General features: G+C 52.8%; 1 protein-coding gene across 2 annotated transcripts; it reads left to right on the top strand.

The window, feature by feature from the left end:
* The first annotated feature begins 967 nt into the window (after positions 1-967).
* ASIC4 (acid sensing ion channel subunit family member 4) lies at positions 968-26,093 on the top strand. Of its 2 annotated transcripts, XM_056807678.1 has the most exons (10): positions 971-2,071; positions 19,554-19,698; positions 20,082-20,209; positions 20,817-20,979; positions 21,250-21,306; positions 22,594-22,747; positions 23,956-24,047; positions 24,166-24,245; positions 24,820-24,924; positions 25,094-26,093. In XM_056807678.1, exons 1-10 carry the CDS (start codon positions 1,490-1,492, stop codon positions 25,205-25,207), a joined length of 1,620 nt encoding a protein of 539 aa, XP_056663656.1. In that variant the 5' UTR covers positions 971-1,489; the 3' UTR covers positions 25,208-26,093. The 2 variants fall into 2 exon arrangements, 1 of the variants encoding a protein (XP_056663656.1); XR_008914056.1 differs by lacking the exon at positions 24,166-24,245 and having other exon boundaries at positions 968-2,071; positions 25,094-25,136.
* The last annotated feature ends 84 nt before the right edge of the window (positions 26,094-26,177 follow it).

The following is a 26,177-nucleotide window of genomic DNA, read 5'->3' as shown; positions in this document are numbered from 1 at the left end:
CCCTCATGTTTCCCCTGTCCACAACGGCTAACGTGTCTCCCTCTCCCCTCAGCAAGATAACCCATCCCTTCGGGTCTTCCCCTGGTAGGCTCTGGGCCATGGCACATTTCTCAGCTTGGTCATCTTACACCAACACGACTATTGCTTCCCCTCAGCTCCACCTGACATTGGGGCGATTTTTAAAACCTCAGAATGCTGTGGTAGTCCTCTGGCGCTCCCACAGTTGTGAAGGCAGCACCCTCTACCCGCAAGGACCCTTAAAAAAGCATTTTCCTCTTACCTACGTTCAACCCCACCCCCAACAATTAACTCTGCAGAAGTTTCTCCTCATTTCCCCAAGGGAGACCGGAAAACAGCCATATACACTCTCCCCCACTCCCACCCACCATCCAGGTAGGACCCCCTCCCTACCTCTGCTTCCCTCCCTACCTGAGCTCAGGCAGCTTTCTCACCAGCCTTGCCATACCATCTGGGTAGCCACAGCTGGTGCAAGTCAGCCCGGAGGGTCCCCTCTGCTACTTACTGCTGCCTGTGAGGGTCTTGGGGACTTGGGGAGGAGAGGGTTGGGGGCTGAGAGACGTGGCATCTCTTGGGGCAAAGCACTGTATCCAGAACCTAGAGGGAGCCTTCGGGAGGTTTAGACGAGCTAGTGCGGAATTCCGTACCCTTTTTTCCTCCTCCCAAGTTCATGAGCTATTCAAACAAGTGGCCCAGGTAAAGCAGCTTGGGAAGCTGAGAATGGGGCAGCTCGGTCAGATGCAAGGCCAGTGGTAGTTGTGGTAGCAGTAGAGATGTCAGCCGGTCTGAGGTGGACCTGGGTGGGGCCTGCGGAGCGGTGCCCCTAGGTGAAATAGCGAGGGGGCTTCCCCGATCAGGGCCACGGCCTCAGGCCCAATGGGGAATAAAGGGAGCTGAGCAGAGCTGGGAATCTGTCATGTGATTGGGAGTGGGAGGTGGGGAGGGGGGCATCCTTTGGCCGGGGGCTCAAAGAGAGTTTGGGGGTCCTGAGTGCGGTGGAGGCAGAACGGGTCTCCCGGGTGCTGGGCTGGGGTCCGCTTCCTCCCCGGGCGCTCCCCTCCCCTGGCCCGGCTCCTGCCGCCCGCCCGCCCGCCGGTGAAACGCTGTTGACATGTCCTGAATTATTAAGCGCGGGGTGGGCTTCGGAGCACATGCTGAGCGGCGCGGGCTGAGCGGCGTGGCGGAGCGAGCGCTCGCAGGGACACACGCAGGGGCTGACAGCTGTGCTGCTGCTGATAAGCGAAGCCACAAGGAGACGATCGAGGAGAGAGACAAGCGGCGGCAGCAGCCAGGGCTGCGGAGCTGCTGGGAGTGTGAGCAGCTCCCCTCCCTCCTGCCCCCCTTCCCTCCTCCCCCTCCTCGGCTGGAGTTTGGAGGAGCGGCTGCTGTCACCACCACTTGGGAAGAAGAGCCCGGGCTGCCAGGCAGGGAGGGACTCTCTGGCCGGCCAGGTCCAAGCAGCCAGGGACAGATGCCTATCGAGATAGTGTGCAAAATCAAATTTTCCGAGGAGGATGCCAAACCGAAGGAGAAGGAAGAGGGAGATGAGCAGAGCCTGTTGGGGGCCCCGTGCCAGGGGGCACCCCCCAGGGACCTGGCCACCTTTGCCAGTTCCAGCACCCTGCACGGCTTGGGGCATGCCTGTGGCAGGGGGCCTCGAGGGCTGCGCAGGAGCCTGTGGGCACTGGCCCTTTTGGCCTCTCTGGCTGCTTTCCTCTACCAAGCAGTGGGCCTGGCCCGAAGCTACCTGGCCCGGCCTCACCTGGTCACCCTGGACCCAGCCGGGGTAGCCCCAGCCCTGGGCTTTCCTGCTGTCACCCTTTGCAACATCAACCGCTTCCGACACTCTGCACTCAGTGATGCTGACATCTTCCACCTGGCCAACCTGACTGGGCTGCCCCCTAAGGACAGAGATGGACACCGGGCAGCAGGCCTTCGGTACCCTGAGCCGGACATGGTGGACATTCTGAACCGCACTGGCCACCAGCTGGCTGACATGCTCAAGAGCTGCAACTTCAGTGGCCACCACTGTTCCGCCAGTAACTTCTCTGTGGTGAGTCCCACCAGCTGGCTTGCCCCTGGCACTAGAAGGGGCCATCTGGGTTGGGGTGGTGGAATGGGGTGAGTGCCCTGCATCAGGATTCCCCATTCCCTTTGCTACTAGACTGCTTGCTTGGTGTCTCCCCTGAGCTTAGAGGTCCCTCTCCACCTCCTAGGCACAGAGCCACAGCTGAGGAAGCACTGAGGGGGCTTACCCTGCTCCTGTTGCTGTTGCCACTGCAGCACTACCATGGTTTGGGGGGGCCTCCTGGTGCCAGGGGGCTTTATCCAGACAGGCTTTCCCTGAAGGGATGGGGTAGCTCGTGGCTGGAGCACTGTGGGAGGCTCATAGGTCCTTCCACTCAAATGAACATCCTCTTTCCTGAAAGTCAGGGTTTGTGTCTCTCCTCTCACCACCCTCATCATTCTGTATCCTTCTCTGACTCCTGCTGTCCCCTGAAGACAAGTCAAGGGTTAGGGGCTCAAGAAGGGATTGAGTGGGGAGCCACTGTGGAGGGCTTAGAGTGGCATCTTGAAGAGCTGGCATGGGCAGTACCTAGAAGGACCTCGTGGACATTTACACAGTGCCAGTGTCTTCTCTTTCTCTCTCTCACACACTCCCCCTTTCATGTTGTCCCCCACGCTCAGCTCTAGCTTTTTCACTCTCTTGTCACCACTGATAGCTCTTTCCCTCTTATAGTCTCTCTCTAGCTCTCAGTCTCATGCTCACTCATTCATTCTTGGGTGCACAATCCCCTACCTCCACCACACCCCCCAAATCCTTAGTCTGGGTGGCCACGGCTTCTTAAATAGCCTGGTTCTCACACACATACACTACTCCATTCCTGATGTGTAACCCGCATGGATTACTCCTCATCTCCATACGCTTACTGTCAGGGTGTTGAAACCCAGGGACGGGGAGGGTCATTCCCCTGAGTGTCAGGCCTCTCACATGATCACCACGATCTCTCTCAATTCACACTCTTCATGTCAGGGTCTTTTACACACACACACACACACACACACACACACAGATCCAGACACCCCACTGGGAGTTTTGATCTGGATTTCTTAGGCACACACACACACAGTAGTGCCCCAATGATGGTGCATGAAGGCTCTTTGCCCACTCGTTCATATATGTCTCTCACACATGGTATCAGTGATCCCTGCACGAACATTCATGTGGTATCTGTCATTTTGGGTGCCAAGGTCTCAAGCAAACAGTTCATGCCATGCTCTCTGTATGTATTATTTTTTCCTGTACACACACACACACACACACACACACACACACACACACACACACACACACACACACCCCTTTCCTCCCAGTGAATCAGCCACAAGACAGGTTTGCAGATGATAGTATGATAGTAGAACTAGGGTTCCCCAGTGTACCTATGAGGTTCTCAACACAGACCTGCTTCAACATCCTAGGACACATGCCCCAAATAGAGTAATGAGTCCCATCATGGTTGCTGTCAAATGTGGCCAGCACCCCCCCCCCCATGGCTATCCAGAGGGGACTATGGGCTATGAGACAGTTTTGGAGAAGGGACACAGAACAGGGATGTGAACCTCCTTGACTGTGGATATAACTAGAGGCAGTGACCGGAGAAGGGAGCATAGGGTTGGGGGGTTTATTAGGAAAGTGGGCAAAGAGTGGTCAAAGGGGGCGTCCCTGCTTCGAGCTGGGGAATATGGATAGTGAGCTGGAAAGGGGGTTTTCAGGGGAGTTGAGGCAGTATGTATGCTATCCCTCTCTCCTTCCCATTCTCTTATGTGATATATCCTTGAGCCTTAGCTCTCTGCAGAGATTGGGAGGACCAAGGGTGGGACATAGAGTTGGGGCATAGGAAGGGGGGTCCCAGTTCCCTGTGAGCTACCCACTCATGTTTGTCATCCCCCTGGGGTAAGATTCCCTGGCTCTCTCCTCACCCCGCCCCCCCAAATCGAGGAGGAGCAGAGACTGATCCCAGCAGGTGCTGATGGGGGCCAGAAATCAATGGAATCTTTGTGCCTACTGAGCGGGAGTTTGTATCTCAGGGCCTGAGGGGGATGGGAGGGGGGAAAGGGAGGAAAAGAAAAGGGAGGGAGAAGCAAAGGGGGAAGACAGGAGGAGAGATGAAGAAGTAGAGGGGGAGGGAGGCAACAAGAACAGAGGGAGTGGGGAGAAAGAGGGAAAGAGGTAGAGGAGTATTGGGGGGAAGGGAAGGGAAGGAAGAAGAAGGAAGGAGGGGGGAAATTAAAGGAATGAGGGAGAACAAGGGGAGGTTTCTTGCTGTTTGATGGGAAAGGAGAGCTAGCTAGAGCTTTTGGAAGCAGGGGTATCCCCTATTTAGGGTCAAGGAGACCCATGTGAGGAATTCCTTAGACTCATATGTCTGGTCGGAGTGAGAGTGATAGGGGAAGGCTTGTGTGGAAGGAGCAGTTCTCTTGGGTCCTTTTGATACTGGATAATCTGGTGACATGAGAATGGTTAGAGTTTTTAGGGGTCTCTTACAGAAGGGGTTACAAGATAGTAAGGACTGGATGGGAAGCATCCAGCATATAGGGAGAGGAAACCCCATTCATTTGGGTATCCTGCTCTCCCGGCTCACCATTGCCCCTTAGCACTGTTTCCCCCTATTCCCATTCCCTTCTCTTAGAATTGGAAATGCTGAATATGATTGTGGCATCGGCAGGAAAATTATGGGATCTGTGAAGGGGACTGATTGATGAAAACATGGCATCTACATTGAGGATGGGTCCATGATGGGAATGGGGTCTATGACAGGATTGGGTCTGTGAATAATGAAGAGAATTCTAATATCGATTGGGAACTGGGCAATGAGATGGGCCAGCCAATTAGAGAAATGGGTCCAAGGAAGGGGTTATTGTCCTGTTGTTTTTTTTTTCTCTTACCTTCCTGGATCCCTCCTTCCCACTCCCCACTATGCTGTGACCTTTCCTCTGGAATCCAAGTTAATAAATGTCACATTTTCCAGCCTATTTTTACTTTGGGTAATGCTCCCTCCCCCAGTCCTCCTCAGCTGCTGCTCTATCTAACTGCTGCTACCACTTCAATCTCTCACCCCCACACTTTGTTACCTCCCCCACTCCCCCAACTCATTTCCCATCTCCCCACTTACTTCCCTACATATCCCCTCCCATACTTCTACCTGTTCTAATCCTTGCCCATGACCACTGCTACTTACCCTCCCTATCTATTCTTCTCCATCCTCTCTCAAGCAAGCAAAGAAGCACCAAATATTTATTAAGCATCCACTCCATGCAGGGGTCCCTGTGCCAGACACCATGAGGGTTTAAAAAAGAACCCCCAGAGCCTGCCCTCAGGGAGTTTATAGCCTAAACACAGCCTCAGTAAAATAACAATGAAAGACAACAGATGGTATGAGAGATGTCACAAGGCAGTTTATGATTAATTAGCAAATGATGTCTACAATCAGTAAATGCTATGACTCCAGAGAAGAGAAGGGAGAGATCCTTATAGGATGAGAAGGCTTGGGAGAGGTTTCTTGAGGAGGTAGAAGCATCAAGTGGGCCTTGGAGAACCTAAAAGACTTGGATGGGCAGAAAGGAAAACTCATTCCAGGTAGAGGAGAGGTTTAAGAAAATGCTACCCCCCACGCTAACATCCTCACCCCTTCTACTCTGCCCTTCTACTAACAAGGCACGATTCCAGTTGAATCTACTGTCGCTCCCTAGGTCCTTCAGTGGCTCCCATTGCTTGCCAAATATTGGGATGGGCTTGACGTGGGATTCTTGTTTGAGTGGGGTCAGAGCTTTGGAGTGGACTGAAATCTAAGGTATAATAATAATGGTAAACATTGATATAGCACTTCCTATATTCCCAACACTGTGTAAACTCTTTACAATTATCACATTTGATCCTCACAACAGGATCTGGGACATAGGTGCTATTATTATCTCCATTTTACAGATGAAGTAACTGAGGCAAACAGACATTAAGTGAGTTGCCCAGGGTCACAAAGTTAGGAAGTGTCTGAGGCTGGATTTGAACTTAGATCTTCCTGACTTGAACTGTGGTGCCACCTACTTGCCCCTGTCCATCCATGCCTGGTAAGAGAGTTGAATTTTGTGAATGTCAGTCCTTCAAAACATAGTCCTTGTATGAAATGGGACCCAGGCAGAATTCAAGAGGTGCTTTTAGAATGAATAAATCAAATATTAATGATTACACACCTTTTCCTTCTATCATACTTCAAGGTTTGTAGAACATTTTTCTTACCACAGCCCAGTAAGGTCAGGGCACAGTGACTTGCCCAAGGTCACACAATTAAGAAGATCTGGAGTAAGGATTGAAACCCAGTCTGCTGACTTTGAGTACCATTAAATCTCTGTCTCTTCTCCCCCCCACCCCCATCTCTCTGTCTCACTCTCTCTCTCTCTCTCTCTCTCTCTCTCTCTCTCTCTCTCTCTCTCTCTCTCTCTCTCTGACTCTCATTCTCTGACTCTCTCTGTCTCTGTCTCTCTCACACACATTCTCTGACTCTCATTTTCTCACTCCCTCTCTCTCTTTCTGTCTGTCTTTCTGTCTCCTTCCTTCCTTCCTTCCTTCCTTCCTTCCTTCCTTCCTTCCTTCCTTCCTTCCTTCCTTCCTTCCTTCCTTCCTTCCTTCCTTCCTTCCTTCCTTCCTTCCTTCCTCTTCTGTCTTAGTACCAATTCTAAGACCAAAGAGGGGCAAGGGCTAGACAATCAGAGTTAAGTGACTTGCCAAGGGTCACACAGCTAGGAAATGTATTTCTAGGGCTAGATTTGAGCTCAGGTCCTTCTGGTTCCAGGTCATTTAATTTCTATGACATCCCACTATTTTTTCATATATATGACCTTAAAACCTGAAGGAACCCAGCCATGATTGAACCAGTACTCCTAGCCTTTCCAGGTTGGGAGAACCTGCTAGAGCTTGAGATGTACTGAGTAGGCCTTCAAGAATATAAGTTCAAGGGCAGCTAGGTGTCTCAATGCATCAGGCCTGGAGATAGGAAATCTTGGGTTCAAATCTGACCCCAGAGACTTCCTAGCTATGTGACTCTGAACAAATCACTTAATCCCAACTGCCTAGCCCTTATTGCTCCTCTGCCTAGGAGCCAATACTTAGTATGGATTCTAAGAGAGAAGGTAAGGTTTAAAAAAGAATGTAGGCTCACTTCTGTGTCTTGCTGAGGCACTGGAGTAGGACGAAGAGGAGGAAGTAAGAGCAGTAACGTCTGTTTCTATAGCATTTTCCACTACTCACAAAATGCCTTCTCTAAGTTATATTCTCTAATTCTCATAACAATTCTGGGGCATGCGTATTATGCTCATCTTGTAGATGAGGAAACCAAAGCTGAGGACTGGACCCACGCTTCACTGGAACAGGCAATGGAGCATTAGAACTCTAGACCGAATCTGTATCAGACTTTCCTCTGAGGAGGGCAAAAGTTGTGTCATTTTGCTTAGAGACTAGAATGGGAAAATCTTGTGAATAAGACTGAGGGGTTTGGAGGTGGGAACTGGGATATCACTGGGTGGGCTGAGAAGATGATATGGGTGGAGAGGACCAAATTAAACCCAGACTGGGCCTTTTTAATTTGTTAAACCCTTACCGTCTGTTTTAGAATCCATACCAAGTATCTGTTCCAAGGCAGAAGAAGGCTTAAGGGATTTGCCCAGGATCATATAGCCATAAAGTGTCTGAAGTCCGATTTAACCCAGGACTTCCCATCTCCAGTCCTGGCTTTCCATCCACTGAGCCATCTAGTTGCCCGCCATATTGTATTTTATTTCTGCCTTTCTGATAGATTGTCTGGTAGGTGGTACTGTCTGGATTTGAGCCAGAGGACAGAGTTGAAATCTTATCTCTGTCACTGTTGGCATGATCTTGGAGACCTGACCTCTGTAGGGCTCAGTTTCTCTAGATATAAAACCAGGGAGCTGGACTAGATGGTTTTCAAGTCCCCTCTAGTTCTAAATGATCATTTTCCTTAGGTGGGAAAACTGAGAGTGGGAGCAAGCTGAATTTCCCAAAAGTGACAAAATTCATGATCAGTGTTAGAAGCAAGGGGATTCTGAGGCTCAACAGATCCAACCCATATAACAGACAAGAAAACAGGGACCTCAGCTGAGCTAGAATTAGAACCCATGTCTTAGGATTCCTCCATCTGGGGTCTTAGTCCATTCTTGGAGGCCAAAGAGACGCAAGAGAGAAACTGTCTTTCTCCCTCTTTCTCTCACCAAGCTCCTCCAGGCTCCCCTTCTTCCCCTCATTTCTGGCCTTCCTACCTACATTCTTTTACTCTCTTCCTTTGACTGGCACGACTGTTAATCACTCACCCTGTTCTCCTTCCTCTCTGCTAATCAGGCACAATTAGACAAGGCCACTTCCAGCTGGGCAGTCCCCCCACCTCTTACCCCAGGCTCCTTCCCCCACCCTCCAGGTCAGCTCCAAGACAAGAGAGGACCCTGGGCTGCTTTGGGACCCTCCTCCAACCTTTAGACCCCTAAGATCTCAATTCCTCAGTTCTCATTCCATCCAGCTGCCTCAGCCCCTTCCCCCTCAGGCCAACATTGGGATGGGCTTTGGGACCCTCTGCCCCATTCCTTCTCACTTCCCTCCGGTCCACCAATCCCCCTCTGCTTTCCCCAGGGTGGGCTGTTGGATGCCAGGCAGAGGGCTGCCGGGTCCTGCCTGGTCCATCAACCCGTCCAGTGGCAGCTTTTTGTCCAGGTTCTTCTTTTCTGCTAACTACTATCCCCAGGTTCCCTCTAGGGATGCTGCCTTCATTTTCTCCCTTCTTGCTCTTAGCTTCCCTCACCTCCCTTTTAGGGGGCTCCCTGCCAGGGGGCTGGGAGTGGCTTCTTACCAAGGGTGCCAAGCACCAAAGGTGACCCTAGGAGGTCTGGGCTCCTCGTTGGAGGAGGGGATCAAGGACTGAGGAAGACCTGCCTCAGAGGGTGGGAGGGGCCCCTGCAGAGCCAGCCCTGACCCGGTCCCACTCTGCAGAGGCCCCCGCCGGCCTCTTCATTAATCAGGAATCAACCGGGAGCCCAGCTCATTATCAGCTCAGCTCCTCTATGGAGCTGCCGGAAGACGCTGATTAGTGTTTGTAGCAGCGCTCCCTTCTTCTCCCCCCCTGGACCCCCACCCCTGCTCCTTGTCACTCCTGGCACTGCTCCCCACCTGCTCCTCACCCCCTCCCTCTGCTCCTCTCCTTCCTGGGCTCTATCCCAGCCCCTTCCACCCCACCCCATCTCCTCCCACTGCGGTCCTAGGCCAGATGTGTGTGGACCACTACGGGCTCTGGGCTGGGGCTGGAGGTGGAGAGCTGGGGAGGACTTAGCTGGGAGGAAGGAGCGGGCTTTGGGCAGGGAATGCCCAGGTCCTGTCTGCGATTTGGTGTCCAGTGACGCAGGGCAGTTAGGCTGCTGCCCTTCCTAATCCTGTCTACTGGGGGCTGAGGGGGTGGGGTGGCCAGGAGCTTCCAGGAATGAGGGAATGAGGGGGAGCCCAAGGCCCAGGGAGAAGACCCGTGATTCCTCCTGAATGACGAGGATGCTGGGGAGAACTCCTCAGACCACTCCTGGCTCTCCATGATCTCTTCACCCTGTGGCCAGGCAGTGGCCAGGAGGGCGGGCGGGTGGTGGTCTGAGCCCTAGAGGCTGGCACAAGGAGGAGAGGGGGAATAGACCTACCTGGCATCTCGCCTGGTCAGGACAGGCCAGGTTGGGGTGTCCAGACCCGGCAGGGACAGTCAGTCTGGGCTCCTCCATGGACTCACCATCTGAGAGAGGGAGGGAGGATGAGTCTGAGAATGAATGATGAATGGGACTGGGAATGAGAGGGGTGGGGATGGTGTGTGTCTTGGGGTGAGGGTGGGGGGAGGGAGTGGGGGTGTCAAATGTAGAGGATCCCGTAGGGTTGGAGAAAAGTAGATTCTTCAGACGGGGAGAGCACTGAGAGGATTTTAGGGGTGAATTGGGGCTGGGATCTGTTTTTGCCTTTCTAGCATTAAGGATTGGGGAGCTAGCTCTCCCCAGAGGAGTGTGGGAATCCCTCCCCACTGGCCTCAACCTCTTCCCTCCTTCTATGGCTTTAGGACGCCCCGTTTTGGCTCTTCAGATTGTGGGGGGAAGCGGCCCCAGCCCTAGTGAGACAGAGACAGGCTGCAGTGAGTGAGTTCAGGGAAGAGCCACGGGATGATTAAGGGGAAATGGAGGATTGATTTAGGAGGAAAGATTAAAGGAGCTAAATCCGTGGCGCTTGGCTCAGCGGTGACTAAGCGTGGACAGGATAATAGCTTACAAATGTGTGAAAGGTGTAAATACCAGGCAGGGGGAGGGGATAGAAGGCAGCTTGGCTGGTTGGGGGAGAAGGGGCTGGGAGCCATCTTTCAGGGGCGAGAGACCCCGAAGCCACTGGCCCTGGGGGCCAGAGACGGGTCAAAGGGGAGGGTGGAAAGAGGGTGAGACTAGCAATCAGCCTGTCTGAGGAAAGACAAGGCACCGTTTTCCCAGCTGAGGAGTTTGGGGACGCCCTCTAAAGAGCTGCTTCCCCAAAGCTGGGTAGTGAGGTGACTCCAGCGGCTGTCCACCACCTTGACCTCTTGCCTTAATGGACAAATGAAGGGAGCACCGGTTTGAGCAACTGGCTAAAATAATTATCTTCCCCTCTCCCGTGACTCTCATCCCTGAAACTCCTTTCTGAACCCCAAGACTTCCCGCCTTCCTTCTAGCCTTGGCCCACCTCTTCTCCCCCTCATGCCACCCCATCTCCCCAGACACATTCATACGGGGGTCTGCTGGCCGGCGTTTTCTCCCTGCGAGGCCCTCTTCACTCTTCCTGCACCCTGCGCCCCAGAAACGCGCACGGGCCATCGTCGAGCCCCCTCCCCCCTTCTCTGGCCGCTGTGGAAGCCTCTGGCGCTTCTCGAGCGGAGGTCACTTTGCTGAGGAGCTGGGAGCCTGGGGAATGCAAATGAGGCAAACCCAGAGAGGAGAGAAGAGAAGGAGAAGAGACAGGAGGGAGGGCGCTGCATGTGTGATGGATGGATGCCAGACCATGTAAGTGTGCAGGAGAGAGGGCCACAGTGAGTATGTGTGTGGAGGGCTGAGTGGGGGCAGGGCTCCCTGGATGGATGCAGGGGCGAAGCCCGAGAAGGTGGGGGCCTGCAGGACCCAGGAGGTACAGGGCCATCGTGTGCCATCATCTGAATGTGGTGGCTGGCCGAGGCTGAGAGGATGGAGCCCTGTGGGCTTGTGTAGAAGACCTGAGGGGCTGCTGGGGGTTTGGGATCCATGAGTTGAGTAGGCTCCCAGGGGTGGTTGGGGGGCAGAGGGGATGCTGGGGGTGGGCAGGTGCTTGTTTAGGACTCCATGGCTGTGCGAATGGGAGGCTGAGTGATTGTGCAGGTAAGGGCATCTTGGGAGTGTCGGTCCCCAAATGGGAGCCTGGCACTCCATGGTGCCCCCCTGCTCTTGGATTTCTGTGCTACTCACTGGAGAAACAGAAGAGGGGCCCATATCCCGCCTGAACCCTCCGCCATGGTCAGCCCTTGCTCTCACCCGCCTCCCTTGTCCAGTCTGACACACACTGAGCACCTAAGTAAGGGGGGGATCCTTAGGACAGAGGTTGTGGACGTGAAGGATCTGGGATGTGCCCGGTGGGCAGGAGCTTTGCGCTTGCAAGGAGCGCCTCCCTCCACAGATTCTGTGTCCCCACCTAAATCTTGGAGAGCCCTCCAGGTTCTCAGTGGGGCCAGTGCTTGGGTCCATCCATCTTCGTCCCAGGATGCTTGCCTTCCCCTCTTCCTGGAGCCGGCGTCCTTGGTTGGCTCTTGCTGGAGTCAGCTTGTGTGGAGGCCTTTCACAGATCCCACCACCACCACCACCACCACCATTGTCTTCCTCTTCTCTTCTCAGGACCAGCTGGCCCGTAACAATGGCACCGATGCTCCCACTACCACTCGCCATTTACATGTGTATGAAGACAAAGGCAGCTTCTTCCCAGGCACAGTTATGAAGAGGGTTGAGGGAAGAGGAAGAAGACAATCCATTTCTTTAGCATAGGGTGGATGTATGGGGGGGCTGTGAATCATATAGATGGATTCCTCCCTAGTCCGGAAGGATTACGAATGTATTGGAAAAGGAGTTGCCCTCTGGGTTTGGCATCACTTAAACGCTCAGTGGATAGAGAACTGGAGACTTAGGAAGTCTTGGGTTCAAATGTGGCCGCAGACACTTCCTAGCTGTGGGACCTTGGCCAAGTCACTTTGCCCCCACCCCCACCCCATTGCCTAGCCCTTACCAGCTTCTGCCTCGGAACCAATACACAGTGCTGATTCCCAAACTTGGAAGGGAAGGGTTTAAACAAACAAAACACTCCAGCCAGATGTATCTTGGGAAGGGTGGTGAGCCCTCTCACCTTGATTAAATACCTCATCCTTTATTCTGATCAGCCTTATTGAATTCTCTCTAGTTCCCGTCTGTCCCTCGAGAAGTGGTAAAAATGAATTGGGGATGAGGAGAACAGGGGAACCAGGAAGCTCTAAAAAGCCTTGGGGCCCCACCTGTCCAGTGTCTCCCCTCAAAGGCGGCTACAGTCTCCCCATTCTGAGCTGAAGACGGCCACCCGCCCCGAATATCTGCCCTCCCCATACAGTGGGGTCTGAAGGTTTAAGCAGCAGAACTGGGGAAAGAGAACAAGGGCTCGAGGCCAAAAGTGGGGAGGTGCAGCCGGATCCTAGATGGTGGCACTAGGGTTGGGGATCGCTGGAGCCGGGGCAGCTAGGGAAGTCTGAGCTCCTTGGAGGCAGAATGCCCAGAAGGCAGCTGTGATAAAGCCCGGCCAGAAGATTAGCTCTGGGATTAGCCCAGTCTCTGCAGCTCCCCGGCTGCCTCTTATCTCCCGGAGGCTCGGCCCCCTCTCCCCACCAAAGCTCTGAGCCCTGGCCCCACTAATTGCCTGTTAACCCCGTGGGCACTGTGACTGAAGGGAGAGAGAAAGGAGGGGGCCGTCAGGAGAGCAAGAGCACCGCTGAGGGCACCGAGCAGAGAGCTTTCCTGGGAAATGGGAGCCCAGCCCATAGATAGAGCCCCAGGGACTGATAGAGCCCAGCACCGAGTTTAGCTCAGGACAGATCTCTCCAGATCTCAGATTACCGTCCCCCGCTGCACAGTGGGGAGGAGGGAGTCGGAAGGCTGGGAAATGTGCCCGGGCTGTCAAGGGGAAGGAGGGAGGAGTGGCGGAGACCGAAGGGCTTGAAAGGCAGAGGCTAAAGGACAGCATTGGGAAGGTGGACAGGCAGAGACCAGGGGACAGAGAGCTGAGATTCAGAGGCCCGGGGGACAGACACACAGAACGGAGGATCAGAGGCCAGGGAGATGGAGAGCACAGGGCCAGAGGCCAGGGAGATGGAGAGCACAGGGCCAGAGGCCAGGGAGATGGAGAGCACAGGGCCAGAGGCCAGGGAGATGGAGAGCACAGGGCCAGAGGCCAGGGAGATGGAGAGCACAGGGCCAGAGGCCAGGGAGATGGAGAGCACAGGGCCAGAGGCCAGGGAGATGGAGAGCACAGGGCCAGAGGCCAGGGAGATGGAGAGCACAGGGTCAGAGGCCAGGGAGATGGAGAGCACAGGAGAGCACAGGGCCAGAGGCCAGGGAGATGGAGAGCACAGGGTCAGAGGCCAGGGAGATGGAGAGCACAGGGCCAGAGGCCAGGGAGATGGAGAGCACAGGGCCAGAGGCCAGGGAGATGGAGAGCACAGGGCCAGAGGCCAGGGAGATGGAGAGCACAGGGCCAGAGGCCAGGGAGATGGAGAGCACAGGGTCAGAGGCCAGGGAGATGGAGAGCACAGGGCCAGAGGCCGGGGAGATGGAGAGCACAGGGCCAGAGGCCGGGGAGATGGAGAGCACAGGGCCAGAGGCCGGGGAGATGGAGAGCACAGGGCCAGAGGCCGGGGAGATGGAGAGCACAGGGCCAGAGGCCAGGGAGATGGAGAGCACAGGGCCAGAGGCCAGGGAGATGGAGAGCACAGGGCCAGAGGCCGGGGAGATGGAGAGCACAAGGCCAGAGGCCAGGGAGATGGAGAGCACAGGGTCAGGAGCCTGGGGGACAGCCAGCCAGCACACAGAGCAGAAGGTCAGGCATGAGGGTGAGGGCCCCTCTTCTGACAGAGAGCAGGGATATGAATAGGCAAAGGCTAGACAAGCAGAGAGAAAAGAGGTGTCTGCACAAGGAAGGAGGTGATGGTCCATGCTGGCAGGGGCAGAGAGAGGATGAGAGATCAGAGGAATGAGGAGGTGAGGACAGCATCCAGGGAAATGATGGGGAAGGGGAGGATCCCTTGACTGGCTCCATTCGCTTTTCCTCAGCTGGTACTGGTGCCAGCACCATTGACTCCTTCCATTCGTCCACTCCTCCTATCCCTCACCCTCTCCATGTCCCTCCTTCCCCTACCCCCACCTGAGGTCTCCTTCTCTGTGGAGGAGACATGGGATCTTATGGGACAGAGTGGCCGTGCCGTCTCCATGGAAGAGGCAGCTGGGCTGTGCTGCCACCAGAGTTCTGCCACTTAGGAGCTGGCGGCTCCACCCGCTGCCCGACCGCCCCAGGGGCTGTTTCCGGGGCAACGATGTGGTTGGCCTGGCTGTCAGTACTGCATGGGGTGGGGGGTGGGGGCTGGATGGGCAGCCTGGCCTGGCCAATCTCCTTCCCTGTGGACTTCCCTTTCCTGGCCTCTGTCTAGCCACCCCCACTTCTACTTCTTTTTCAATCCATGTCCTACAGGGCAGAGGGAGGTACTGGGGGTGGGAGGGGAAGACACAGAAACATAGAAGGGCACAGATTCCTGGGGTTTAGAGAAGAAATCATTAGGCTCAACCCCAGCATCTTATAGAGGGAAAAATGGGTGTGTGTGTGCAAAGGTGATGTAACTGGCTCAGGTAGCAGCGCCCAGACTCTCTCCTAACCTTCTGCCTCCAAACTCAGTCCTTTTTTTTTTTAAAATATATTTTATTTGATCATTTCCAAGCATTATTCGTTAAAGACATAGATCATTTTCTTTTCCTCCCCCCCCCACCCCCCATAGCCGACGCGTAAGTCCACTGGGCATTAGATCAAACTCAGTCCTTTTTAATGAGACAATCAAGGTTCCAGAGGTTGGGGCCGCCTGCAATGGGGGTTGAAACCCCGGGGAAAGAAGGCAGATTCAGGTTATGAGTTCCTCACCAAGTTTGTACGGCATGGGGCTGATGTCAATGTTTATAGAGAAAGCTGTGATGTGGCTGGTAAGGGTCCGCAAGTAAAGTAGTGCCTTCACAGTACTCAACTGAAAAGCTATACACACACCTTTTGGAAGCTTACCTTTGAAAACAAGTAACTCTCCTCTCCTCTCCTCTCCTCTCCTCTCCTCTCCTCTCCTCTCCTCTCCTCTCCTCTCCTCTCCTCTCCTCTCCTCTCCTCTCCTCTCCTCTCCTCTCCTCTCCTCTCCTCTCCTCTCCTCTCCTCTCCTCTCCTCTCCCCTCCCCTGCCCTCCTCTCCCCTCCTCTCCTCTCCTCTCCTCTCCTCTCCTCTCCTCTCCTCTCCCCTCCCCTCCTCTCCCCTCCTCTCCCCTTCCCTCCTCTCCCCTCCCCTCCTCTCCCCTCCCCTCCTCTCCTCTCCTCTCCTCTCCTCTCCTCTCCTCTCCCCTCCTCTCCACTCCCCTCCCCTCCTCTCCCCTCCCCTCCTCTCCTCTCCTCTCCTCTCCCCTCCCCTCCTCTCCCCTCCCCTCCTCTCCCCTCCCCTCCTCTCCCCTCCTCTCCTCTCCTCTCCCCTCCCCTCCTCTCCTCTCCTCTCCTCTCCTCTCCTCTCCTCTCCTCTCCTCTCCTCTCCTCTCCTCTCCTCTCCTCTCCTCTCCTCTCCTCTCCTCTCCTCTCCTCTCCTCTCCCCTCCCCTCCTCTCCCCTCCTCTCCTCTCCCCTCCCCATCTCTCCTCTCCTCTCCTCTCCTCTCCTCTCCTCTCCTCTCCTCTCCTCTCCTCTCCTCTCCTCTCCTCTCCTCTCCCCTCCCCTCCTCTCCCCTCCTCTCCTCTCCCCTCCCCATCTCTCCTCTCCTCTCCTCTCCTCTCCTCTCCTCTCCTCTCCTCTCCTCTCCCCTCCCCTCCCCTCCCCTCCCCTCCCCTCCCCTCCCCTCCTCTCCTCTCCCCTCCTCTCCTCTCCTCTCCTCTCCCCTCCTCTCCCCTCCCCTCCCCTCCCCTCCCCTCCCCTCCTCTCCTCTCCTCTCCTCTCCTCTCCTCTCCTCTCCTCTCCTCTCCTCTCCTCTCCTCTCCCCTCCTCTCCCCTCCCCTCCCCTCCCCTCCCCTCCCCTCCCCTCCCCTCCTCTCCTCTCCTCTCCTCTCCTCTCCTCTCCTCTCCTCTCCTCTCCTCTCCTCTCCTCTCCTCTCCTCTCCTCTCCTCTCCTCTCCTCTCCTCTCCTCTCCTCTCCTCTCCCCTCCCCTCCCCTCCCCTCTCCTCCTCTCCTCCAACTCTTATGCCACCTCCCCCAGGAAGTCATCCCCAGCACCTTCTAGTTGGGAAAGAACTTTCTCTGGCCTCCAAGCTCACCAGACCCTTGTTTTTGTCTCTGATCTCCTCCTCAGGTATTTCTGCATTTATCTAAATCTGCACTTTCACCAGGATCTAGCACAGGGCTCTCTCCAGGCAAGAAACACATATAGTCAGCTGGAGAGGGGAGAGGAGCAAGGGAGAAATGAAGGGAAAGAATGAATGGAATTGATTAGGGGAGGGAGGGGGCGGTCAGGGAGATGAACCATGATGGATGATCCTTGCTGGGCGATGGGGAATGGCTAAACAAAGACTGACAAAAGAAGTAAAGAAAGGGGAGAAGGGAGAGATGGTACTTGTGGTCAGTGGGTAAAAGAGGAATGGCCAGTCTGTGCCCTCTCCTCTTGCTAAAGAGAAAGGCTCATCTATTTCTAGGGACCTCCTGGAGGTGGCACTGTTGGTAGTGGGCAGGGATGTTGTGAGCCTCCCGGAGAGAATGGATGAAAAGCACTTTGCAAATCCTCCAGCTCCCCCAAATACCATGTCGTTGCTGTGCTGCGTATTATTTTGACCCCACAGTCTAATACAGTACAGCTTCCCAGTCTCCAATCTGGTGATGACTTCACTCCCTAATCCTTCTGCCGCCCTCCTGCTGAGCTCAAGCAATGTTTATAGAGTGATATAGAGGTGTGCTGGTAAATGTTTAACACTATATATCCATGGGGGAAATGTATGCGCACATACTTTGAAGATTAATCGGCATTATTAACATTTTCTCCATCACTTTCTTGTCTAGACAATCAACAAAATAATAAATCAAGCCCTAATTTGTGGTGATTGATTTCTGAGGTATAACTGCTAGCGATGAAAATTTAACAACGGACTCCGAAAGCCTGTTGGAGTCGATTCCAGCACACCCTCGGGCTATGGGATGCAGTCCAGTGGCAGAGCATGTTCTATGGGGAGGCAGAATAACCTACGAGCCTATAGGGAAGACAAGGCTTCAGCGTTTGACTGAAAGAGGTTGATTCTTGGAGGAAGGCTCTCTACTTCCAGAACCATGAACGCCATCTGAGTTCTGGCTCTTATCAGCCCTCTCCTGGGCTACTGTCATACCCTCCTAACTTGTCTCTCAGCTGCCAGCATCTCTCCTCTTCAATCCAGCCTTCACACAGCTGCCAAAATAATCTTTGTAATACGCAGGGCAGAACATATCACTTGCCTATTCAAAAATCTCAGTGACTCCCCATTACCTAAAGGGCAAAATGCAAACTCCTTAGCCTGCCATTTAAAGCCTTTCCCAATATGACTCTCCCCTACCTTTCTAGGTGTATTTCACGGTATGACTTCATGTTCCAGTCAAGCTAGCTGTTCTCTGATCTTGTTTTGCCTTCTTCTCCCACCTTTATGCACTCATGTTTAGGAGGTCTTCCCTTTACCTCTCTCTGCCTGTTGTAGTCCTTCTCCAGGGGCTATCAGGGGCTGCTTCCTATAAACAGTCTTCCTTGATTCCTCCTTTCCAAATCCCACTCCTCATACATGTCATCTCTTCCTCCTTATATTTTGTTATATCCAATTAGGACCTCTCCTTTGCACTTTTCACTTTACTTTTTGTACTTAGCACTTCTTCTGCCTTGTCTTATACTTAAATATGAAGGTATCTGATCTCGTTCAGTCCCATTTATTAGAAAATAGTAATCATTAATTTTCTGGGCTCTAGGGCTAGGTCCCTTCTCAACTTTTTATTCTCAGCTTCTAGCACAGTGATGATTTAACAAACCTAGCATATTAATACATCTCCTTCCCTCCCTCCCCCTTCCTTCCTTCCTTCCTTCCTTCCTTCCTTCCTTCCTTCCTTCCTTCCTTCCTTCCTTCCTTCCTTCCTTCCTTCCTTCCTTCCTTCCTTCCTTCCTTCCTTCCTTCCTTCCTTCCTTCCTTCCTTCCTTCCTTCCTTCCTTCCCCTTTCCTTTCCTCTTTTTTCTTTCCTTCCATTTCCCCTTCCCCTTCCCCTTCCCCTTCCCCTTCCCCTCCCCTCCACTCCCCTCCCCTCCCTTTCTCCTTACCTTCTATCTTAGAATCAATATTGAGTATCAGTTCCAAGGCAGAAAAATGGTAAGGACAAGGCAGTTGGGGTTAAGTGACTCCCAGAGTCATATAGCTTGGAAGTATCTGAGGTCAAATTTGAACCAAGGACTTCTGTCTCCAAGCCTGCCTCTCTATCCAGCGAGCCACCTAGCTGCCCCTCTCAATGAATTTTTTGTTGACTTTATTGAGGTTAGGGATGCGATGCATTGGAGCTGACCTTTCTGGGAGCAGATGAACAGACCTTTTCCTTGGGTCCTGGGGAAGGATGTGAATGAGAGCCATTTTCCAAGATCTCCCTATTCATGCATATACAAGCTAATATCAGGTAGGGTGATAACTAAAGGAAACATGGGGCTCTCCTGTGACCTCTTTTGGTCTGAGAGATATCAGGGTAAGCAACAGACATTGACCCAGAAGAACCGGGGTAGGGGATAGGAACTGGATCTGTCATTTTGTTGATATAGAGAAATCCTGAATGAGGGAACTTCCTACACTAATGTAAACTGGTGCCTTCTCTGTAGCTTAGGGTTTTAGAATATTCGCCTACAGCAAAACGCCCACCATCTATTGGCTTTCTCTCTTCCTCTTCCCTTAGCCCAAGTGCAGATCCCTGGTCCTTGACTGTCCCCTCTTTCTGTCTGTGCTCTATCACTGCCACCTGGTGGATAGTGGGATAATTGATCAAGGAGAATCAGGACAGTGAGAACAGGAGTGGGCACAAAGAATGTGGAGGACAGATAAGAATGTGGGGCTAACTGGGGGAGCAGAACTTTGCCAAAAAGATGTTGGCTTTCTCCTTCTCAATGACTTTTATTACCTGAGTCCTTAGTAGGTATGGCAAGTGTTATCTCTTTAATGCTAACCTCCCTTTCTCACCTGTCTCCCCAGGTATATACTCGATATGGAAAGTGCTACACTTTTAACGCTGACCCCCAGAGTCCAAGGCCCAGCAGGGCAGGGGGCATGGGCAGTGGCTTGGAGATCATGCTGGACATTCAACAGGAAGAGTACCTGCCCATCTGGAGAGAGACTAGTAAGAGGAAGAGATGGGGGGGTTCCTTCCAATAAGATGGGGAGATGGGGGAGTTACCCTAGTAAGAAAAGGATATGGGGAGTTCTTCCAGTAAGAGGAAGAGATGGGGGAGTTTCCTCAAGTAAGAGGAGTTGATGAGCAAGTTCCTCCAGGAAAAGAAAGAAATGGGAGCATTCCTCCCACTTTTGATCCTTGAATTAGTGGTAGGGATGGGGTGAGCCTTGGGTATCTCACAATCTTTCTCTGAGTGGGGATATGGGAACAACCTCTTTGGGAGCCATTGTGGAGGAGCAGGGAGGCTGGTCACTGAGCCCAGATCCCAGAGAGCCCCAGAGCTCCCAGGGATTCCCCATATCCCCACCTCTGGGGTTCTCTCCCTGCAGATGAGACATCATTTGAGGCTGGAATCCGGGTGCAGATACACAGCCAAGAGGAGCCACCATATATCCACCAGCTAGGGTTTGGGGTATCTCCAGGCTTCCAGACATTTGTGTCCTGCCAGGAGCAGCGGGTGAGCACAAGAAAGAAGGCAAGGGTAGCCAATCCTAGAACTGCTTCACCCTGAGAAACTTCTGGGCATTCTGGATTCTCCAAACCCAGTTTGCACCTGCCTGCTTCCTTGGTAGGGTCTGGGATTGAAGGAGTGAGGTCAGTTATAGGGGTTGTGGGCTGTGTTTTAGGGATTGGACATAGTTGAGTTGAGCTCCTGGTGTTGACCTCTTAAGACTAGAAAGACTAAAATCAGAGATTGTTCAGACTTGTCTTTTTATGACCCTATGGACCATGGGGTTTTCCTGGCAAAGATTCTGGAGCGGTTGGCCATTTCCTTCTCTAGTGGATTAAGGCAAACAGAGGTTAAGTGACTTGCCCAGGGTCAGACAGCTAGTAGGTGTCAGAGGTTGGATTCAAACTCAGGTCTATCTTGACTCCAAGCCCAGCACTCTACCCCCCTGAGCCATTTAGCTGCCTCTACTCAGTTAAGTAATTTCTGATCATTACTGTCTGTGTGACTGGGGCCTCAGTTTCCCTATTTGTAAAATGAGGTTGGATGAGATGGCCTCTGGTCCCTTCTAGTCTTAGATCTGTGGTGACCCTAAGATCCTTCTTTCCTTTTCTAGCTGACATACCTACCCCAGCCCTGGGGTAACTGCAGGGCTGAGAGTGAGGGAGGAGAGCCTGAACTCCAGGGCTATGCATCCTATAGTGTCTCAGCCTGCAGGCTTCGATGTGAGAAGGAGGCTGTGCTGGCCCGCTGTCACTGCCGCATGGTTCACATGCCAGGTGGGTGCCTTGCTGTTCTTCAGCATGCTCCCTCCCATGAGCCACCTTTTCTTTCATTGTACGGTTCCTTAGCAGTCTCTGCCACAGGTGTGGAGGGGGAGGGCCCTGCCTCTGTGCATGCTGGTATGTGCATGTGTGTGTGAATGCGTGTGTGTGTGTGCATGCATGTGTGTGTGCATGCATATGTGTGTGTGAGTGAGTTTAGGAGGGTAAGGCTTGGATAGTGGGGAAGGGACTGTGGATTCCAGGGATGATCTCCTCTCCCCCTAGGCAATGAGACCATCTGCTCCCCCAACATCTACATTGAGTGTGCAGACCACACTTTGGGTAGGTGCTGCCTTCTTCTCTCTTCTTCCTCTCTGCCTCCAGCTTCCCATTTCCCCCTAGCTCTACCTTTCTTCCTCCCCTCTTATAGAATCCTGGAATTGAAGGTCCCCCAGAGATCCTCTAATCTGATCCCTGCCTGCTGGATAAATCTTCTGTGCACCATTCTAGATAACTCAGCTTTTGCTTAAGCATCTCCAGTGATGGGGAGCTTGCCACCTGATAAGGCAGCCTATTCCATTGTTAGATAGCTCTGATAGAAACTTCGGTGCTCCTATTGCACAAAAATGTGCCTCCTTTTACATTGTGCCTGTTGCTCTTAGTTTTATCCTCTAGCACCAAGTAGAATTTGTTTTATATCTCTTTCACATAATAGGCCATCAGATAATTGACAGCAGACATGTCTATCCCAGTTCCTCCTCATCGTCGGCTCCCCATCTACCTTTCTTCTCATTCTATATCATCCCAATCATTGCTTTCCTCGACTACCCTATCTCCTCTCCAGCCAGTCTTCCCTCAACAGGGTGCTTCTTGGGGTTTAAAGGCAGGGGTGGCTAATCCGATGGGATTGTGGCATAGGTGGAAGTAGGGTGGACTTACAGGTCAGGGGTCCTGGGTTCTAGCCCAGGCTTTGCTGTTAACTTACTGTATAACTTTGAGCCAGTATTTTAGCTTTTCTGGATAATCTAATGTTAGAGGCATGACTCAGTGTCCTTATGGGGCAAACCCTATTGACCCATCCAGGCTTCCCTCCCGCTTTCTTTTCCTAGCTAACTTTGTAACTTATGACTTTATCCCTCCTTTGGTCCTGGCCCCTTCTATCACATGCTGGTTCTCATGCACCAGCTCCCAGGGGCTTGTTTCTCCCTTTTTCACCTCGTCTAGCCTTAACCTGTGTGTCTAGCAATTCCTATGGCAGATTAGCCATAGCGGGTGAAATCTTAATTTTTCATTGTCATCTGGCCTCCTCCTGTGCTAGCTTGGGGGGCATAGTGTGGAGGAGACCCAGATGAAGGGCCATTTGGAGGATCCAGACTTCTCAGAAGTTTCTCAGGGTGAAGCAGTCCTGGGTTAGCTCCAATGAGAAGGATCTTGGACCTTTAGAATTAAGTGGGATGGAAGGGGTAGTCCCATCACTCCCATTGCAAAGGGAGCATGGGAGTGATGTACAGACCTTTGCTTTCTTGTGAATGCACCCCTCTGAAAGGACTAGTACACTGTCTCTGCTGACTTGTTCCCTTTTGAAGCTCATTTCTCCAGCCCATCTCCGACAGAACTGTTGTATTGCAGACTCTCTGGGTGGGGGATCAGGAGGCCGCTGTGCTTGCCCCATGCCTTGCAATCTGACACGCTATGGGAAAGAGATCTCCATGGTTCGGATCCCCAACCGAAGCTCAGCCCGTTATCTGGCCAGGAAGTACAACCGAAACGAGACCTACATACGGTACAGGGCTGGGGCTGGGATAAAGTATGGTGAGGAGGCATGGGACAGCTGCAAAGACATGGCGGGTGCTAAGGGTGTGAGGTAGGGATGGAATCATGGGACAAGGTCTGGCACAGAAAGGGATACGGAGGTTAAAGGGCTAACAATGAAGGAAGGGTCTGGGAACAAAGAAGACGCTGCATCCCAGCGTCTGCCTACCACTCAAAGCCTGGCACATAAGAGGAACTCAATAAGTATAGAATGATCTAAAAAACCCCAAACCCCCAAAACAAATTACATCCACCTAGTATTTATCCAACACCTGCTCCATGTTCGACTGTGCTAGGCATGTGAATGAATGCATGAGTTAAGGTATGCATGATACACAGCTGAACAAGACTCAGCCCCTGCCCTCAACGAGTCTACAGTCATGTTGGGAGGACAAAAGTACAATTAAATGCCCATTTCACTAACTAAACACTATAGAAATGGAGAGAAGAGAAATCTCCCTGGTAGTCAAGGAAGGTTTCATGGAAAAGGAAGATGAGGTGGGCCTTGAAGGATTTAAGTCGGCTATGAGAGAGGGTATTCTAGGTATTCTAGCAATGGTAGGGAGGCTTATGATCATTCTGGGTTTGTGGGCTATTCAAGAATGGAGAAGAGGGTATATATTGGAGTGTAGAAGACATAAGGTGGCATGGGGCCAAGTTGGAGAGGATTGAATGAATGTTAGAATGAAGAGTTTGGACTTCATGTGTTGGGTAGTAGGGAGCCAATGTAAATGTTGGAATGGGTGATGGGATGTTTGAGGCAGTAGGAATGAGGGAGTAATAAGGTTCATCTAGTTATCAGAGTTTTAAGGGCTTAAAAATCTCTGAATCCAGTGTTCTCCAAGGTATAAAATGGGGGGCAGGGGACTTCTAGGACATGTGAGTCTGTTCTCAGAGAAGGCATGAAGGAAGAGCCATGTCTCTTTTTTTTCCTGACATTCTAGTCTCCCCTGGGTAATTAATCCCTGAGGGGATGGTGGAGGAGGCTGCCTATTTGCTTTGTACTCTTGAAGTGCTTGACTGCCAGGAGTGTCCTAGATGGGGGTTCTATGGGGGTCAGGTCCTCCCCCCATACACTCTGTGTTCCTTGCCAATCTACAGGATGACCTGGCCACATTCTCTTTCTCTGATCCTATCCCAATTTTTTCCCCATATTGAACCTACTGAATGTTTCCACAGAGAGAACTTCCTGGTCTTGGATGTTTTCTTTGAAGCCCTGACCTCTGAGTCTGTGGAGCAGAGAGCAGCTTATGGCCTGTCTGCCCTGTTGGGTAAGACCTCATCCCCCTCCCCATGCCTCAGACATTCCTGCAGGCTACACTCAGGATCTGGCCTTCTAACCATTTGCTTTGTGGCTCTCCCCCTAAAGCTAGACCTTTTCTCCCCCAGGTGATATTGGAGGTCAGATGGGACTCTTCATTGGGGCAAGTGTCCTCACCCTTCTAGAGATCCTTGACTACATCTATGAGGCAAGGATGGGGTCCTGTTGGGGAAGAGTGCCTGGACCCCTTAAGGGCCCAAGGGAGAAGGCCTTAGGGAAAGCAAAGAGTGGGATCAAGGAGTCAGTCCTAGGGAGTGATGGGAGGATCAAGAAAACCTGAACAAGCCAGCTTTTTATTGTGGGGAACCAGAATGTCTCCTGAATGTCTAGGAAGTCTGAGGCTGCTGCATTCCCATCATTCCCTGGCAAGAGCCAAGGGTGAGAAACCAGACTGGGGAAAATGGGGTGGGTGAGAGTGAGGAAGCCAAGGCTGGGACTGGGGAAGATGTGAGGGAGGGGATCCCAGGGAATCAGGATAGAAAACGACTGGGGAAAAAATACATATGAAGAGGTGGAGCCCATGCTGAAGGCAGCAAGATATAGTAGAAAGATTGCAGTCTAGATGACCAGGGTTCAAATCCTCTGGTCTTTACTTTCTGTGTGATCTTGGACAAATCAGTTCATTTTCCTGGACCTCAGTTTTCTCATCTGTAAAATGAGGAAGCTTTTGTGATTCTTCTAATCAACTGAGCCTCTTCCCCTTTCTTCTGAACCCTAACAAGGTATCCTGGGACCGACTGAAGAGGACATGGCGTCGCCCCAAGCCACCCCTTAGGACCTCAACAGGAGGCATTTCTACCTTAGGGCTGCAGGAGCTAAAGGAACAGGTAAGGGAAAGCTTCCAATAACCTGTGATCTACCCTCTTCCAAGAAGCAGGGGTCCAGGAGGATAGGGGCTAGGGAATGGCTTAGTGTTAAACCCCCATCCCAACTGACACTAGGAAGGGCAGGCTGCTCTTATTCTGACTAGTTGTCCTCATACCTATTGCCCTGCAGAGCCCGTGCCCAGGGAGAAGCTGTGCTGAGGGTGGAGGGGCCAGCAGTCTGCTCCCCAACCATCATCACCCTCATGGTCCTCCTGGAGGCCTTTTTGAGGACTTCGCCTGCTAGGATGGTGCTCTCAGAGGAGGGAGCCAAGCATCCAGGCCCCTGCACTGATATGGGGCCAGGGGTCCCAGCCCTCCTCCTCCCTTCCCCTTGGGACAGAATCCAGTGACTGTCAGGAGCTGGGGGAGGGGGGTTAGAGAAGACAGTGGCTACATCTCACCTATCCAGTAGCCCATGTCCTGGCTGCAAATTCTTCTCTCTTCTCTCCCTACTTTCCTTCAAATCCTCACCATAGTCTAAGACCCAGCCAAAGGCTGGAGAACCAGGCTTCAGATGGGTTTAGGACTGGGATAGGGAGTGTCCCTAGGAGAAGGCAGTTGGTATGTGAGTAGACCACCTCTCTCTGGGGAGTGGCAAAGATCCTTGCTAGGTGGGGAAAAAAACCTGCTCTGTATATTTGTAAATAGCTGGGAGGGAGGGTGGGGGTGAAATAGGGGTGGGAAAGGGCCAATAGCCATCTGAGAAAGATGGTTGGGCTTAAAGCGTGGGAGCCCTCTGTGGACCTTGGGACCAAGTAGTATGTGGGGGAGGGAGGGGTACTTGCCCCAGGGATGAGGGACTTCTGGGCTGGCCCTGGTTCAGGTTTCTTGGCACAGCCTCATCTCCTGTTAGGTTATATGGGAATGGCCCCAGCTGGCCTGGTCTGCCCCCCCAAGCTCACCCTCTGCCCAACTCCCAGTCCTCTTCCTAAGGCCACCTTTTCATTCTCCCTTAACCTTCATCCTTGCTTCCTTTCAAAAGACCCTCGTGAATCTTGGTGGGCAGGAGGCCTGTCAGACCTTGGCTGGGGGGAGAAGTAGGAGGAGAGTCCTCCCCAAGACCCCCTGCCTCCAACCATGAGTCTGATTTTCTAAATCTGTGAAAAATGGAAATAAAGAGTCCCAAAATAGTTTGTGTGTGAGTGTGTAGACATGAATGTCAGTGGGCTGTGGGGACTCTACAGACCCTTGGAGGGGAGTGAGGCCCCTGGGGA

Source organism: Monodelphis domestica, chromosome 8 (genome assembly GCF_027887165.1).
Source record: "Monodelphis domestica isolate mMonDom1 chromosome 8, mMonDom1.pri, whole genome shotgun sequence".
NCBI classification, from domain to species: Eukaryota; Metazoa; Chordata; class Mammalia; order Didelphimorphia; family Didelphidae; genus Monodelphis; species Monodelphis domestica.
The sequence above is the reverse complement of the archived record's forward strand: the minus strand, read 5'-3'. Positions and strand labels throughout refer to the sequence as shown.

Bases quoted from the DNA above. Each gene is read 5' to 3' on its own strand.
- ASIC4 (XM_056807678.1), top strand. From the start codon at position 1,490: ATGCCTATCGAGATAGTGTGCAAAATCAAATTTTCCGAGGAGGATGCC. The intron at 2,072-19,553 runs GTGAGTCCCACC...CTGTCTCCCCAG, and splicing joins CCGCCAGTAACTTCTCTGTG to GTATATACTCGATATGGAAA. The intron at 20,980-21,249 runs GTGGGTGCCTTG...CTCTCCCCCTAG, and splicing joins CCGCATGGTTCACATGCCAG to GCAATGAGACCATCTGCTCC.